This window comes from Halichoeres trimaculatus, unplaced genomic scaffold (assembly GCF_033239565.1).
Source record: "Halichoeres trimaculatus isolate MK-OKI-2021-1 unplaced genomic scaffold, fHalTri1.1 fHalTri1_scaffold_23, whole genome shotgun sequence".
NCBI lineage: Eukaryota > Metazoa > Chordata > Actinopteri > Labriformes > Labridae > Halichoeres > Halichoeres trimaculatus.
In genome coordinates, this window is record NW_027437201.1 from 17,031,009 (window position 1) to 17,045,995 (window position 14,987).

General features: G+C 42.1%; 2 protein-coding genes and 1 non-coding gene across 4 annotated transcripts; 1 reads left to right on the forward strand and 2 right to left on the reverse strand.

Annotated features, from left to right (window-relative positions):
* Positions 1 to 29: 29 nt before the first annotated feature.
* fbxw10 (F-box and WD repeat domain containing 10) lies at positions 30 to 9,530 on the reverse strand. Its single transcript, XM_074662592.1, has 12 exons — positions 8,938 to 9,530; positions 8,440 to 8,595; positions 7,993 to 8,123; positions 7,802 to 7,906; positions 7,616 to 7,722; positions 7,328 to 7,531; positions 7,015 to 7,136; positions 5,448 to 5,602; positions 5,233 to 5,375; positions 4,954 to 5,112; positions 4,646 to 4,863; positions 30 to 4,570 (listed from the first exon to the last, which is right to left on the reverse strand). Exons 1-12 carry the CDS (start codon positions 9,467 to 9,469, stop codon positions 4,002 to 4,004), a joined length of 2,601 nt encoding a protein of 866 aa, XP_074518693.1. The 5' UTR covers positions 9,470 to 9,530; the 3' UTR covers positions 30 to 4,001.
* Positions 9,531 to 9,812: 282 nt separating this feature from the next.
* trnag-ccc (transfer RNA glycine (anticodon CCC)) lies at positions 9,813 to 9,883 on the reverse strand. Its single transcript has one exon. It is a non-coding gene; the product is annotated as a tRNA-Gly (tRNA).
* Positions 9,884 to 10,449: 566 nt separating this feature from the next.
* On the forward strand, positions 10,450 to 14,537 carry prdm9 (PR domain containing 9). 2 transcript variants are annotated; one of them, XM_074662492.1, is made up of 7 exons: positions 10,450 to 10,575; positions 10,932 to 11,033; positions 11,119 to 11,211; positions 11,395 to 11,672; positions 11,776 to 11,843; positions 11,944 to 12,134; positions 12,228 to 14,537. In XM_074662492.1, the coding sequence occupies exons 2-7, from the start codon at positions 10,940 to 10,942 to the stop codon at positions 14,282 to 14,284; spliced, it is 2,781 nt and encodes a 926-aa protein (XP_074518593.1). In that variant the 5' UTR covers positions 10,450 to 10,575; positions 10,932 to 10,939; the 3' UTR covers positions 14,285 to 14,537. The 2 variants fall into 2 exon arrangements, with proteins under 2 accessions (XP_074518593.1, XP_074518594.1); XM_074662493.1 differs by lacking the exon at positions 10,450 to 10,575 and adding an exon at positions 10,593 to 10,665.
* The last annotated feature ends 450 nt before the right edge of the window (positions 14,538 to 14,987 follow it).

The window sequence follows — 14,987 nt, forward strand, 5'->3', positions numbered from 1 at the left end:
TCTGTACTTTCTTTCAGATTTGGCGTTTTGTAGATTTAGTTTTCTTACCAGGGGTGTGTAAAATTTGAGGTTAGCCACAACTGCATGGAAAGCTTGCAGGAGGTAAAGTAGAGCGATAGCAGGCTTTATTGCAAGGCGTGATGCATATTTAGTTCAACAAAATAGTTTTGCTTTTTTTTTTTTTTATGGCCAGTGCCTTTCAACAATACCCTCTGTAAGAAAAATAAAAATTCTTTATCTAAACAAGATTTTTTCAAAGCTACAAGGAGCCACTGCAAAGGAGGCAAAAGATCTGTAGGTTGCAGACCCCTATGCTCGGCCAACTAGCGTCTCATTAAAGTCTTTTTGAGGATCACTGTGGCCCATGCAGTTGAAAAATAACGGAATTAATATCATTTGAAAACATGTTCAAGTGTAAAAGTTTCAGTGAAAGTATTCTCATTCTTCCTGCCTCAGTCAAAAGGTCAAAGAAGGAGATTCTTACACTTATTAGAGTTTGAATGTGCAGCTTGAGCCTGTTGGTGGATACTTTTCATCTTTCCAACAATATATTGTTGACTATTCCAGAAGTGAAAAACATTTTTAGTGTCAAATTTTAACCTCCATGTTGCAGGACTCTTCGTCCTCCTCGTGCAGATTTCCCTCCGGTGGCCATTCGTCCTCTCACCACATGAGCTCCTGGGAAAAGCACTCCATGACCCAAAACATCTGCTGCTAATACGGGTCACTTTTATCCCCAGGTTGCCTGTAAAGGGGAAAAAAAGGAGTCTTGCACATGACAACTAAATGAAAAACACAAATGGCATGAATCAACCAGACTGTGTGTGTTATTTCCCAGCACTTGTATCAACATGCTAGTGAGCACGCTGAGCTGTGAAATATCCAAGCCGGGACACCCGTGGGTTTTTTCCTGAGATCCAAATAAGGGTTCTTCCTGGGACAGGGTCAGTCGAGGAGAGGGTGAGTCCTGGAGAGTATTTATTGTAAAAACAGGGGCAGAGTTATCATGTCTGGAAAGTGGCATTTGTTGTGACTGGTGTTGAGGAATAGCTAACAAATACCATCAGAAATTGTAGAAGTCTGTGAATTTTCGCCTGATGGCGAGCCTAAGTAGGACGCATCTATTTACTACCGAGGGCTGCAACATGCATTCGCAGTCGTTAGTCTCCAAGCCTCAGGCCTCCTCTTTTATCAGACACTCTGACCTCTCCATGAAGGAGGAAAGAAAACATCTGTCCTCGACATGAGCGGGCGCCTAATTGAAGAAGCTCTGATAAAGGTGTCCATTAGCCATCCTGGACCCTCTCTGATACTAACAGAAACTTTCAAAATAAACACGATATATCAAGAAATTTACAGCTTCATCCAACCAGAAGAGCTCTGAATCCACTTTACTGTTTTGTTCTTCTTCTATGGTGCATAAAGTTCTTTGTAGTCCAGAGTTACAATTAATTTTTGTTCATTTCTGTGCTGTAAAGTTGAGTCTGAGGCTGTAACTTCTCTCCTGTGAATCGCCTTTTTGTTCCAGGGTTCCCCCTTTAACCCCCACCCTTGACGATACGACCTCTAAACGGGGAAGTTTTATGCAGTTGACCTTTGACTTTAACGTCTCCGTATTTATGCCTGAGAAAATAGCGAAATTATGACACTTAACGCCGTCGCCTGAATGTGTCTGGAGCTGCTCTGTGAAGAAGGGGGTCCATTGAGACCACATGTTGGATGATGTGGACACCCGTCACTCTTTTAAATAGTGACACATTGAAACTCCAACTCTGCTAGATCCAAGCTCTTTAGACCAAAAAGAGTTAAAGTCAAACACATAAAACATTCCTCGTCCAATCAGATTGGTCCATTTGAAATATCACACAGTGGCCGTTATGTTGATAAAAACTCAGTGAGATGTCTTTGACGCTGCAGGAGAGTTAATACTTGGTTGCAACATCAGGAACGCTTATACATAAGTCCAGCAGGCCCCCTAGAGGACAAGAAGGGAACATCCCTGTTTTCCAGCATCATCCAACTTTCTGTGTCATATGTGCCGTAGCCTCTGGTGATAAATCATTGCCTGTTTTGTTTTTGTATGGCTCTTTTGTATCGAAAAGGTCTCGAAGATATAAAATAATCTCTTTGCAATTATCAGAATGAACTCCAGATGTCAGGCTGTAAAAACAGATGGGCTCTTTGTGCAATCAGTCAATTCTTAAATGAGAAAGAAAACTTAATGATATAAACAGAAACAAAATCAGGAGCCGGGGGGAAAACCCTGCTGACTTTTCAGTCCCATTACACAAGGCTCCTTTATTTATGGAGAGACGTGTTGGAAGGTGTCATCTCTTAATGGCGCGATTTGACATGAGTAAGCATCTGGGAGCTATGACTTCGCACATGTGTTTGGGTTAGCTTAGCACAGCCATATATTTGATCATCCTCTGAATCCAGCTCTGCCAGCTCAATCAATGAGCAGTCAGATTCTGTCTCATCCACTGGCTCTGTCTGGGCGGTGGTGATTCTGTTAATCACCTCCTTGTGTGTGGGTTGCATCCTCTTCTTATGATCTGCACATGAGGTCAGGAAGGCACACTCTTGATCTGTCATTTTAAGTGTTACTGAGCATAAAGAACGTGGCTTCGATCCAGTTTGACGGTGTCTTCGTGTCTTGGATGTAGGACTGTCAGAACAATGTCATGAGTGTGTTTTCCACTCTACAATTCCACCTCATTTCTTATCATAAGTCACTTCCCCATGAGACTGGCGTATTCTGCATATTCATCAAGCATTTTGCATCTGACGCCTGTCTCATTAAACCGGTAACAGTGAGATATCTGGACAGCTCCAGGGCATGTCAGCCTTCTCGTCTGAGTGACATGCAAATACAAAAATATAAAGCAGACTGTGATTCTGTTAATCACATTCTCCACCATGACGGGTGAGGAGCTCAAACCTGGCAGTGACACAGCATGACAAAAGCTGAAAAATTAATTTGACAAATGAACTAAGATGCAAATATCGGCCTTTGGAGATGGAGATGCGTGCAGAACGGAGGTCAGTCGAGTTAAACTGAATCCACTTCATCTGACTTCTTTTCTCCTCCAGAGGGTTAACGGTCATGTCTCTCAAGCATAAATAAACCTGTACCCTCCTCTTCCCCGGCCGACCCTTTGGGCAGCTAAAGAGAGCAGAAGGTCTCAGAGCATTCCTCCATGAAGACTTTCTCTTTTCTGACTTTGCTTTGATTTTACGCTCATTATCCCCCCTGCCGCTCAGGACAAGAGACCCTGTACCTGACGCAACAAAGGGGAGCTGTGCTGCATGACAAAGCTAAGCCGAGCTCGGGGTGTCAGGAGGGGGCTCCATTGTGTCCTTACGTCACACTGCCACAGGAGAAAAAAGAGGGGGTGCTCCATTCTTCTTCAGTTTTCTGCAGATCAAATTAATTAGCAGCGCGCTCTCCTGAAAGAGAAGACTCTCTGAAGTGGTAGACAGTCTCTTCATCTCCTCATAAACCTTTTGTTATTCACATGTGCCCAGCTGTTGTGCCACTGCTGTCAAAGCAGAGGACCTTCTCCCTGATCTTCAACCTCCTCGCCTCTAATGATGCCCTGAAGGCAGCGGGGTAAGAGGGCAGGTGGTCGGGTGAAAGGTCTCACTGGTCGGGGTGAACTCCTCTCACTGTTGACTTCAATCGCACTGATAAAAGATCTGTTGATGCTTCGGTTTGACACTCTGGTACAAACTGCATGTATTTGGTTAAACTTCAGAAGAAAATCTAAAAAAATGTCCTCTTAAAACTGCAAAAAAAACAGTTTCTTGAAAAGTAACAGAAAAGAAAAACTTGAGCCATGCCAACTTTTGAATCCTGGTTCAGCCACAGTCATTTAATACAACACTGACCCCTAGTGGTTGTTTAATAAAACAGCATCTCCTGCAGACACCATCTAATATTAAAAAAAAAAAGCACTAGTATCTCATAAACATCCTCACAGTCTTCTCTTCTGTCTTCTTCAGGTTTTGCTCGTGTGTTTTCTCTTGGAGCAGACGCAACTCTCATCCCGGCTCACCGTGATCAGCCTGAATCCTCCCCGCTCCCTAACCGTACTCCTGGAGCTGATCCTGGGTAAGCTGGTGCTGCTTTTCACAGACTGCTCTGGATTAGGCAGAGATCTTGTCATAAGAGCTGGCTCAGGTCTCAGGTTTGTAATGAATCCACCGACTCTCCTGGTGTGTGGATCTGCGCTGTGACACTGAGCTCTGCGCTGGATTGTGTTTGTCGTACTCTGACTGACAGCTGGCTTTAAAGTGGGGATGCAGGTCTTTGGCCTCCTGAGATCAGGGCTCAGCGTCTGCTTTGTTGGAGCATCAGATGTGTGAGGACCCCAGGAGTCCCGCAGCCTGGCGTTGCACTCCATATTGATGCTGACTTCATCTGTGCAGCGCACCCTCTGCATGGCGCTGACCCTGAGGAGGATGGAGTCCCGTGTTAGAGGATGATGAAGGCCTCTCTTCTTCATCCTTTCGCTTGCTGCCTTCTCGCTCTGCAGCACGGACTCAGCACTCTTACAGTGCTCTTTACCTAAAGAAGAGCGTAGTCACTAACAACAGCTGATCTGAAAACATGCTTACAGTTTAATGTTTTCTTTTATCTTACCTCGAGCTCCATATTCAGCCAGGGCAGAGGGGAAGTTGTGGTGAAGCAGCTCAGATCTCTTTGTTTTGTTGTTACAGTCAAAATTCTGTGAAGTCACCTTTTTGTTGACTTCCTGAGTCACCACTTTGCCTCTTCTTCTCTCATTTGTCTCAGTGTAATCCCAAAACACTTTGGCAAACTGGTAGCGCTTCACACTGGATGCTGCATTCACTAAAATACTGGAAGAAGAAGATAAAGGCAAAAATAAAAATGAGAGTTAATCATCAAAAATATACTTGAATAAAACAAAAAAGCTTTTGAGATCCAACCTGTTGTCGTGGAAGTGCAGCGACAGAATGCATCCTTTCTCTGATTCGGCCTTGATTTCTCTCAGACAGTCTCCTGTGAGGAAATTAAACACTCGAATCTTTCCATCCGCACAGCCGGTTATGACACGGAGGTACATGAGAGTCAGAGATTTCACCTCCCTGCAGTGAAGACAGAAATCAGCCCAACACTTAGATTTAAGTCAAGCTGTGGAAAAAAGAATCAAAAGGACAGGGAGAGCATGTTTTACACCATGAAATGAATATCTACAACTGGCTTACTGTGGGTGGTTGAATGTCATCAGACTTTGTTTAACATCACAGCTGACGCTCCAGGCCCTGACCTGACCGTTACAGTCTCCAGATAAGAAGTGCCACTCATCCAGGAACAGACACTTCACTGCACTTTTGTGGGCATCAATCACCTTAGAGTAAATACGCCAAACTGTAAACAAACTATAAAAAAAAGTATCAAGCTGATGAATCTCTACTCTCACCCTGAGAAGAGCTGCATTCCCCAGGTCCCATATTTTGATAAATCCTCGATAACAGCTGCTGAACACTGTTGTTTTGGTGGTCTTCACACACTGGACAGAGCTTTGGTGCTTGAAATTCAAATTCTCAAAGTGCTTTCCTGTCTGTAGGCTCCACACTGCAGGATGAGAAAAACACAGGACAGGAAATGTTATGTTCTTATAGTAAGAAAATGCATAAACAAGGTCCAAAATTAACATTTGGATTCCTTATAATACATAAAAGTCGACTGGCTGTCTGATTAACTTTTGCAGGATATTAAACAGCATCAATATTCATTTTGGTCTGTTTGATATTCAGCAAAAAACACACTCCATCACGCTCCCTCACAGGGGCGTTAAAGTTTGAAAAAAAAAAGCACAACAATCTAACACCAGCTAGGATTTGATGGATCACAAAAATGCAGATTTAGAAGATGCGTCTAATTAATTTCAGTCTTATTTGGCATTGTTTTACTGGTGTTACATGTACGCATAAGAGCCAGTTTCCGCAACAAGGTTTAGAAAAGCAATATTGACTAGGGCTGGGACAATACGCTATTCTCGCGATTAGCTTCTTTTACAATTTTTGGGGTATTCTTTGATATTTATGATTTTTGCAATTTTTGTAGGGCTGAACGATTTTGGAAAATAATCTAATTGCGATTTTTTTGGACCAATTTTGCGATTCCGATTTAGCATGCAATTTTTATTTAGTTTTTAATTTTTATTTATTTATTTATTTATTGGGGGGGGGGCTTTTGCATTATTTACTAAAAACAATGAATAAATCCTTCTATATCATTCTGTAGTATGAAGGCCAGGCCTACATATTATGATGGAATGAAATAGATTAAAGCATGAATTGATAAGAATAATACATCCTTATTTAACTATCACGATCACAGAAGAATATTGACTCATTTATTTAACTACCAGCCTTGTAGACGTGTAATATTTTTGCCAGAAAAACACAGCATTTTGACTTTTGCTGGTTTTAAAGGAGAAGGGGCACACGTTACTATATCCCCTGCAGGTCTGTGTACATGAAACTTTTTTAAAATTTTATTTTTTTAAATTGCAGCCTTTGGGATTTGAAAATTGCACTCTGTTAAATTGCGATGTCAGTTTAAATTCGATTAATTGTTCAGCCCTAAATTTTTAGTTTTCTTTTTTTTGATACCAGACCATATGGAAAAGTTAAATGATATTGATGATGTCTACAGACTAAATCAGAAGCCACATTTTCCCATAAAATGCACATCACATGAGCCAGAGAGAAACTTTACCCTCTGCTGGAGAAAAGGGGTAACTTTTTTCCAATCCAGTTTATATACAAAGACTAAAATGAAGAATTTGAATTTGAAAAAAAAAGAAGAATTTTTTTTGACAAAGATTACCAAACAAAATCCCAATATATTGATTTTTATTTTCCCACTCCTAGAACTGACCCAATAGCTCTTTAATCCAGATGTTTGGAAATGAAGTTTGAAGAAAAGTTAGTAGGTGTGTTGGATATAAGTATTTATAACAGGTTATGAGGAGATTCTACCTTTAACCAGACAGTCTTTTGCTCCTGAGACCAATTTATCATCATGAACATCCAGACAGTTCACAGGCCTAGTGTGACCATGCAGCGTCATCACACATACGTCTTTCTTCACATTCCAGCACCTACAGGTGAGATTAATCAACACATAAAGACCCAAACTATCAGTTCTCCTGAGTCATAGGTGTGATCTCATCACCTGTATTCTCAGTGCTGTCAGTCATGAAACACACACGTGTTAGTGCACCACATCACACAATTGATAAGCTACAATGAACATCAACTTTTTATTAAAAGCAACCTGTTTCCACCTCACCTGATGCTTGAGTCACTGCTGCCAGTTATCAGCAGGTCTCTGTCCTCACACAGAAACACCGCTCTGATGCTGCCGACGTGGCCCTTAAGCACAGACACAGTTTTAGCTTGGGACGCCACATAAAACAGCTTTGCCATCCAGTCCTTAGAGCCTGTGGCCATTAAAGTCCCGCCTTTGTAGTCCACCACTCGATAAAAGTCTTCTCTGTAAAAGAACAACAATCAGACATGTTCTTACTCTTTATGTGCAGGGTTGTAGATGCATTAAAAGAAAGATAAACACACTTACTCGTCGAGCAGCACAGTGGCAAAATATGCACCACAGTAAACGTTTCGCTCTTCCATGTTCACTATCTTGGTTTTGATCCCAGTGTAAGCAGATACAAATGGCTCCAGCTGTCAATGTAAAGATAATTCAGGAGTTGAAACTGTCCCTCTAAAAACTAAAGAGTAGTGAGGGTGTCCGTTTTCTGACCTTTAAGGCATGGGGTTGAAAATCTTTTCCCTCATTATCCTTGATGGGAACAGGAACTTTAACAACTTTGGCATAAGTTGGGTTGACCATGTCAGATTTAATTTCCTACAACGAAAAAAAATACATACTATGTTTTCTCACTTTTTACACTTTATCTTATACACATTGAAGTAAACAAAGAAATCCATCACCTCCATCATGGCCTTTGTCTTATCCTGAAAATTTTTCGCTAACTTGATTTCCGCCATGGTCTCCTGAGCGAGGTGCTTCCAGTAACGGCAAACCTTCTGGCAACGTCTCAGAGTGTTTTCATCCAACAGACCTGGAAGGGGGACACATTTATTTTAATGCAAGTCTGCATAATATTACTCAAAGTAAACAACAAATATTTATTTAATACTCTTTGTAGGTGTCGTACTGCTAGTTGTCTTATGCTTTACCTCAACATGGTACATTTTAGACTAGCTTTGTCTCTCTATGCCAACAACTGAAGAAGAAATCAATGCTTACTACAAATTGTTGAAGAGTAAAAATGAATGTAGTAAAATAAAAAATACAGCAAAAGTCTTCCCTGATTCACAAAATTGCATGCAGTATGCTCAGAAAGCATGTCATCAGGGGTCTTTGAGCTGACTTACCTAATATCCTTTTGGACAGATCAACATGCAGGCAGCCAATGAAGTCCCGGTATCGGCTGACTCCAGATACAGACTTAAAGGATCCAGGAACTACCATGAGAGCAGGTTCCTCTGAGTCTTCATCCTTGTGATGGTGAATTGTATTTTGACTGCTCACTAAAAAAAAAAAAAAAACATAATTTATGATTAACCTAAACACCTTTGTTACATTTAGAAAGTCTTGTTTCTGTGGGTCCCTTCAAAATAGGAAGCAATCTTTAGGACTATCATTTCTGCAACTGCTGTAGCGTTCTTTACTGACTCTTAGTGGTAGGAAGTGGGTATTGCAGTTCATCTCAGCTTAACAGTAAAATAGAGACTGAGATTGCACAATTGAAAATCTTTGACAGTTTAAAATTATAAGAAAATTTAAAAAGTCGAAAAAGTGCATTTCAAACTACTATTTTACAAAGTGTATCAAAATGTGTCTCATTATGACTTCTGTTGTTGTGTTTTTACCATTAAATAGCAGAAATCCTCTTCTTTGTCTGACTAAAAGCACACTGGTAAAATTGGAAACCATACGAAGCAGTTCTGAGTCACAGAATGAAAACAGACGGCAGAGATAGCGTAATTTTAACCACTCAGTGCTGCTGTTGAACCAGCTCCAGATCCCGTTCAGGTCCACGCAGGCTGGTCTCCCATCCTGTCCCCTGTCTCTAGCAGGACGGGGGTGATGTTCAGGGGAAGTCAGGCTCCTTGACCTGCTGTAAGTGAATAAAGTCCACGATGTAGCACCCAGCATCCTCTGGATGTTCTCCAGTATTTGGACGTCCCTGCAGCGTGATAGCAGCCCCACCAGGAACCTCCTCTTGAAATCATCAGAAACTTTCCACAAACACCGGACAAAACCCGGTGGGTTTACAGCAAAGACGCAGGATGGGCACATCCCGCACATAGTGCCACATCCTCCGAGCTGTTTAAAGTTAAACTCGGGCCCTGAAACACATCTGCTAAGCGTAGCGGACATCATTCCGATGCTAAAGCACATTAGCTTGCTTAGCTGCTTGTTAGCTTTATTGTCTCTATGCAACTGGAGTTCCCTAGCAACAGGTTCCGTACGCCAGCAGAAAGTGAACTGTGTCAAGACAAGGGTGAACAATAAATAACAAGCTAATATAAAGTAATGACAGGAAATATAAAAATAGATATAGATTAATATAATGAAAAGAAAAGGCAACAGCTTTGCAGAGCTATTTACTGTAAGTTTAAGGGTATCACAGCTCGCCCTGCTTCAAACCTTTCCTATTTTCAGATCGAGCAAAGCTGAGGTGAGGTCTGAGGTGTAACTATGAAAGCGGTGAGAGAAAATAACGGTAGGGACAAAAAAAGCGTGCGCCGCCCGGGAATCGAACCCGGGTCGCAAGAATGGGAATCTTGCATGATACCACTACACCAGCGGCGCTTGTGGCTGTAATGCTGAAGGTATTGAATATAATCCTTGTTGCATGAGTCTTTATCGCTTTTTACAGTTATAATACAAGACTTTCGTGAAGTAAATAGAGGATAGCTCACAATATCGGAGAGTCAAATGGATACTTGACGAGACGACTTCTCTTCATTGTTTCGAGGTGTGTTAGTTCTTTTGGAAACCCAGAATGAAACCTCGGTCAAATATCGCATACGAAACACTATGCAGTAAAAAGGAAAAGATAGCAAGGCGTGAAATTATTGTCATTTTCTTTTCAAGGTAATTCTTTCCGCTGTTAAATGAGTAAACACGCATAATTATTTAAGTATCGGTTATTTTATTTTCTTCGTTTTGTCCCTTCTTATTTTTCTGAAAAGGTATGGACTATGGTAGGGTTAAACAACGTTTAATAATGCTTAAGTGGAAATATAAATATCAAATACTCGTGATACATTTTAAAAGGTTTAACAAAATAATAACGAAATGTACTTATTTTATTTTGGAAAAAAAACCGTAACATTACAAGTTGGACTCTTACGCTGAAAGTGCCCTGTATTTACTTCCGGGTATAGTGCTTCCGGTCTTAGATAGTTTGTTTTTAGTCTGAGACCTGATGTTAAAAATTATAGCCGGTTTTATGTCCCACTTAGAGAAAGTTTCAAAGGAACTTCACTGCTGAGAATTTCGTAAGTTCAGACGCTTGATTTTTTTTGGAAGATCGTTGTTAAATGAATTAACCTGTATGTAGAAGCTTAGTCCTATGCTACAGTAAAAAGGTAAATGGACCTTTATAATGCATTGACAGCCACATTGTCGTCTGTAACTCTGGGATGTTAATTAGAATATCTTTCTTACTAACTGACATAATATTATTTCTCTTTGGGCGTTAAATATATATTAGCATCTTCTGTTGCTTACTGCATTACGTTAAGTAAGCTATGGTAACATGTTAGCATTGGCTGCATGTGTTTTTACAGCTTTCTCGAAGCTTATGTGTCAATCGGTATCCTAAAAATTTAATGTTTACATGTACGTTTTCCAGTTTGAATCATGTCAGCCAGGAGCAACGGTGTGGAGTGGGTTGAGACAACGGAGGTTGTTATAACAGAGGAGTATCTGTCCCCTGTAAATAACTCCCCTGCAGGTATGAGAAGTTCGCTGCCAACATTCTTTAGTTGTGTGTTAAAGTTAATGTTATTAGTCGTTATAAAAGTGTTTTGTGTTTGCAGTGATACCAGTGTTGGAGCCAGAAGAAACGCCAATTCAGAGGTTACTGGAAACAGTGGGACAAGGGGATAACCCGGAGGCTGATGATGGTTTCTGTAAGCAGGAGGCTTCCTTGCATTATAAAAGCAGCATATGCACCAAAGCTGACTTAATAGTATCCATTTGATTTTTTAAACATTGATATGAGTGTGCTGGATAATGGTGATGGGTACACTTTTAGATAGACTGGTTTTATGTTAATATGTTTGACATTTCTTCCATTTTCTCCTATTTTCCAGATTGCAAGGAGTGCCTACCTCTCTTCCAGGACCAAACTGATCCATCCAACATCAACGGCCCATCGTTCATCCTGGACTTCCCAACAAGCGTGGGCATCCCTCAGAGGGCCCTGCTTACAATTCCATATGGCCTCATGATTGGCAGATCCAGTATTCCAGGTGCAGGTGTAGGAGTCATAAACCACGGACCCACAGTGTCTCCTGGGATGCACTTTGGACCTTATGAGGGGGAAATGACGACTAGGGAAAACGCAGTGGAGAGCAACTTCTCCTGGGAGGTAAGCTTATAATGTCTGGACATGAAGTTGTACTTTTGTCCTCTTTGCATATCATTACTCTGGTTGTTTGTATTTTTTCTCAAAGATAGTCTTTTTTCTGCAGATTTTCAAAGGAAAAGATGAATATGAGTACATTGATGCTGCAAGGGATTCACACTCAAACTGGATGCGGTAGGATTCTTTACGTTTATCCTTTTATATTTATTCATGAGTCTTTAAATGTGTCCTTGAGTTTGTTCTGACCTGATTTACCCTCTCTGTGCCTCCACAGGTATGTGAACAATGCTCGTAATAAAGAGGAGACAAACTTGCTTGCGGTCCAGTACAAAGGCAGCATCCTGTTCCATTGCTGTCGCACCATTTTACCAGGGGATGAGCTCATGGTGTGGCCCAGCAGCAAACTTCTCGACCATTTTAGTGAAGTTTGGACTCAGGTGTGGCAAATGAGGCTGAATGCATCAGGTACCAACACATCTTCAGTCTCACGGGCTAAAAATAAATCAATAAAATTAGTTTTGTTTAGTTTTTGATTATCACTCATTGTTTGTCCTGCAGAGAGTTATACTGGAGCAGCACATCAGGTGTTCCTCTGCTCCCACTGTCAGCTCACCTTCACCACAGAGTCTTTCCTCCAGCGTCACACCGAACACTTCCACAAGCAGCCCACAGAGGATGACACACAACCAGCAGCTGAGGCTGGCGAAGCAGAGAATCCAGCTTCAAATGCCGACTGTGCAGCAGCGCTGGTGGTGTTATCTGTTGATTCCGTCGATTCTGTTGATCCTGTCACGTCTCATACATGTGGTGATTGTGGGAAGGTTTTCAAGCAAATGCCTCACCTGAGGAGACACAAACGCTGCGTCCACTCCAACAAGCGCCCATACTGCTGTCCACAGTGCAGGAGGAGTTTCAGCCAGGCGTCTGGCTTGATCAGACATGGGCTAATTCACAGAAAGCATACTACGGTGAAACAGAAAGACACTGCCACAAACGAGAATGAGACAGAGGAGAGCTCAGAAGTTTTAAACTCTGCAGATACTCAAGAGGAAGCGAAAGAAGTTGAAGTAGTTGGAGTGCAAGACGCTGGGAATGTGAACGAAAGTGAAAAAGCTTCAATAAGTGAAGGAGAAACATCCCAATCCATTTGTCCAGACTGTGGTAAAAGCTTCACAAGTTACGCTTACTTAAGGAAGCACAAGCTGACTGTGCATAAAGGACTACGCCCATATGTCTGCACGGTGTGTCAGAAGTGTTTTGGTCAGCACAGCGACCTGAGCAGACACCTGCGAGGTCATAAAATGCAAAATGAAAGAGAGAAGAACACAATTCAGGGCTCAGAAGAAGCTACCTCGACACCCTTCAGCTGTGCTGAGTGTTCACTGACTTTTCCCTCAGCTGAGAGCCTTCTGCAGCACAAAACTGAGAATCACTCAGAGGAGACACCAGCAGGGAATCAAGAGGATAAGAGCCATGATCCAGACTTCAGTCCACCAAAATCAGCAGCTAAAACAAATGAATCAGCACTTCCATCTCAAAGGCCTCAGAGACTTGGAGCTAGATCTAAAGTTTCTGCCATAACCAAACTCATTGCTCCCAAACGAAGAGCTGAAAGCTGCAAAAAGCAGAAAAACAGCCCAGTTCAGACTGAAAGTAGCTCCCCTGAGCCAGAGGAGCCTCCAGCAAAGAACGGGAAGTTAACAAAATACAAATGGTTCAGCTGTAATCGCTGCAAAAGAACATACGGAAAGGAAGAGGATCTTAAAGCACATGTTTGTGCTTTGAGGCAGCACAAGTGTGGCCAGTGTGGGGCAACCTTCATCAAGTCCAGCTTCCTGAAGAGACACGAACAGACGGCGCATCCTAACAACTGTGAGAGCTGCGGTAAAGTCTTCACTACGTCTGCAAACCTGAAACAGCATCAGAAGAACAACACGTGTAAGAAGTATCACTGCACGTCTCAGCTCTTCCCCTGCTCTTTCTGCCAGTTCTCCTTCACCATGAAAAGTTACCTTATCAAACACATCAAGAGGCACCACCCTGCAGAGTACCTGTCGCTCCAAGACCCAGACACCCATGTGGAAGAGCCAGAGGAAGATGAAGATGAGGAAAAGGAGTGTGAATGTCCTCATTGTGGAGAGAGCTTCCCGAGTGGGAAAGCTTTAAAAGCTCACCCGTGCTTCCAGCAGGTGAAGGTGCTCTACTTGTGCACAGACTGCGGAAAAGGCTTCACGTACCATTACGGGCTCAAGCAGCATCAGCGCATCCACACGGGTGAGAAGCCGTACAGCTGCCCGCACTGCAGCAAGAGCTTCTCCTACACCGGGCAGCTCAACGTGCATCTCAGGACTCACACCGGAGAGAAGCCGTACCTGTGCACGCACTGCGGGGAGAACTTCAGGCAGTCCGGAGACCTGAAGAGACACGAGAGGAAGCACACAGGGGTGAGGCCCTACAGCTGCCCCGAGTGCCGCAAGAGCTTCAGCCGACTGCAGAGCCTCAAAGCTCACCAGATGCTTCATTTGGGACAGAGGATGTTCAAATGTACTCAGTGTGGGAAGAGCTTTTCAAGAAACTATCACCTCAGGAGACACCATCAGAAGATGCACATGTAGGGACGAGCTCATCAGCATGCAGACTGAGTTATTGCACTAAACAGTCAAATATATCTTTAATATGTTCCTCAAGAAAACTCCTGAATGTCTTGTTCTTTCAAATATTTCAACTTATGTGCTGAAAGCTTAAATTCAAACCTAAGAAATTATTTTTTGTGTTAAGAATATTCAATTTTTGTCAAATATTAAAAGAGGAAAACAAATAAATCTATGTCTTTCATTTAAGTGATCTACCGAGGAAAGAAGACAAAAAGGGACAGGAGTAAGGGTGCACTGATCCCAATTTTTAGGCCGATGACCTATCTTTAATCTGATTTTATTGAAAATCACTGAACAATAACTATAAAACCTTTATGTTTTAACTTAAACAACCAATAAGGTGTCCTGAGTTTTAGGTCTCAGAGCAAAAAGCAATAATGGCTTGTTGTCAGACCTTCCTGAAGGCATGTAAGATAAGTTTGGATGGATGGGTGTAAGAATGGGCTGATCATCGACCCCTGATAACCAATCCCTCAAAATCAAGGAAATCGTCACTCAATCGGTGCATGTCTAGACAGGAGATTTGAAAAATGCAGATTTGTTTTTTTTTCAGGGATGCACCGATCAGATCCTGGTATCGGGTATCGACTCCAATCCAGCCTCTCAAAGCTGGATTGGGTATCGTTGGGAAAGGATCCAAACCTGACACCAAAGCTAATCATCT

Excerpts from the sequence above, each read along its gene's own strand:
- fbxw10 (XM_074662592.1), bottom strand. The coding sequence starts at position 9,469 with ATGTGCTTTAGCATCGGAATGATGTCCGCTACGCTTAGCAGATGTGTT. Across the intron at positions 5,603-7,014 it reads AAAAGACTGTCTGGTTAAAG|TGTGGAGCCTACAGACAGGA; the intron begins GTAGAATCTCCT and ends CTCATCCTGCAG. Across the intron at positions 4,864-4,953 it reads CTGCACTTCCACGACAACAG|TATTTTAGTGAATGCAGCAT; the intron begins GTTGGATCTCAA and ends TTCTTCTTCCAG.
- prdm9 (XM_074662492.1), top strand. The coding sequence starts at position 10,940 with ATGTCAGCCAGGAGCAACGGTGTGGAGTGGGTTGAGACAACGGAGGTT. Across the intron at positions 11,212-11,394 it reads GGAGGCTGATGATGGTTTCT|ATTGCAAGGAGTGCCTACCT; the intron begins GTAAGCAGGAGG and ends CCTATTTTCCAG. Across the intron at positions 11,844-11,943 it reads TCACACTCAAACTGGATGCG|GTATGTGAACAATGCTCGTA; the intron begins GTAGGATTCTTT and ends GTGCCTCCACAG.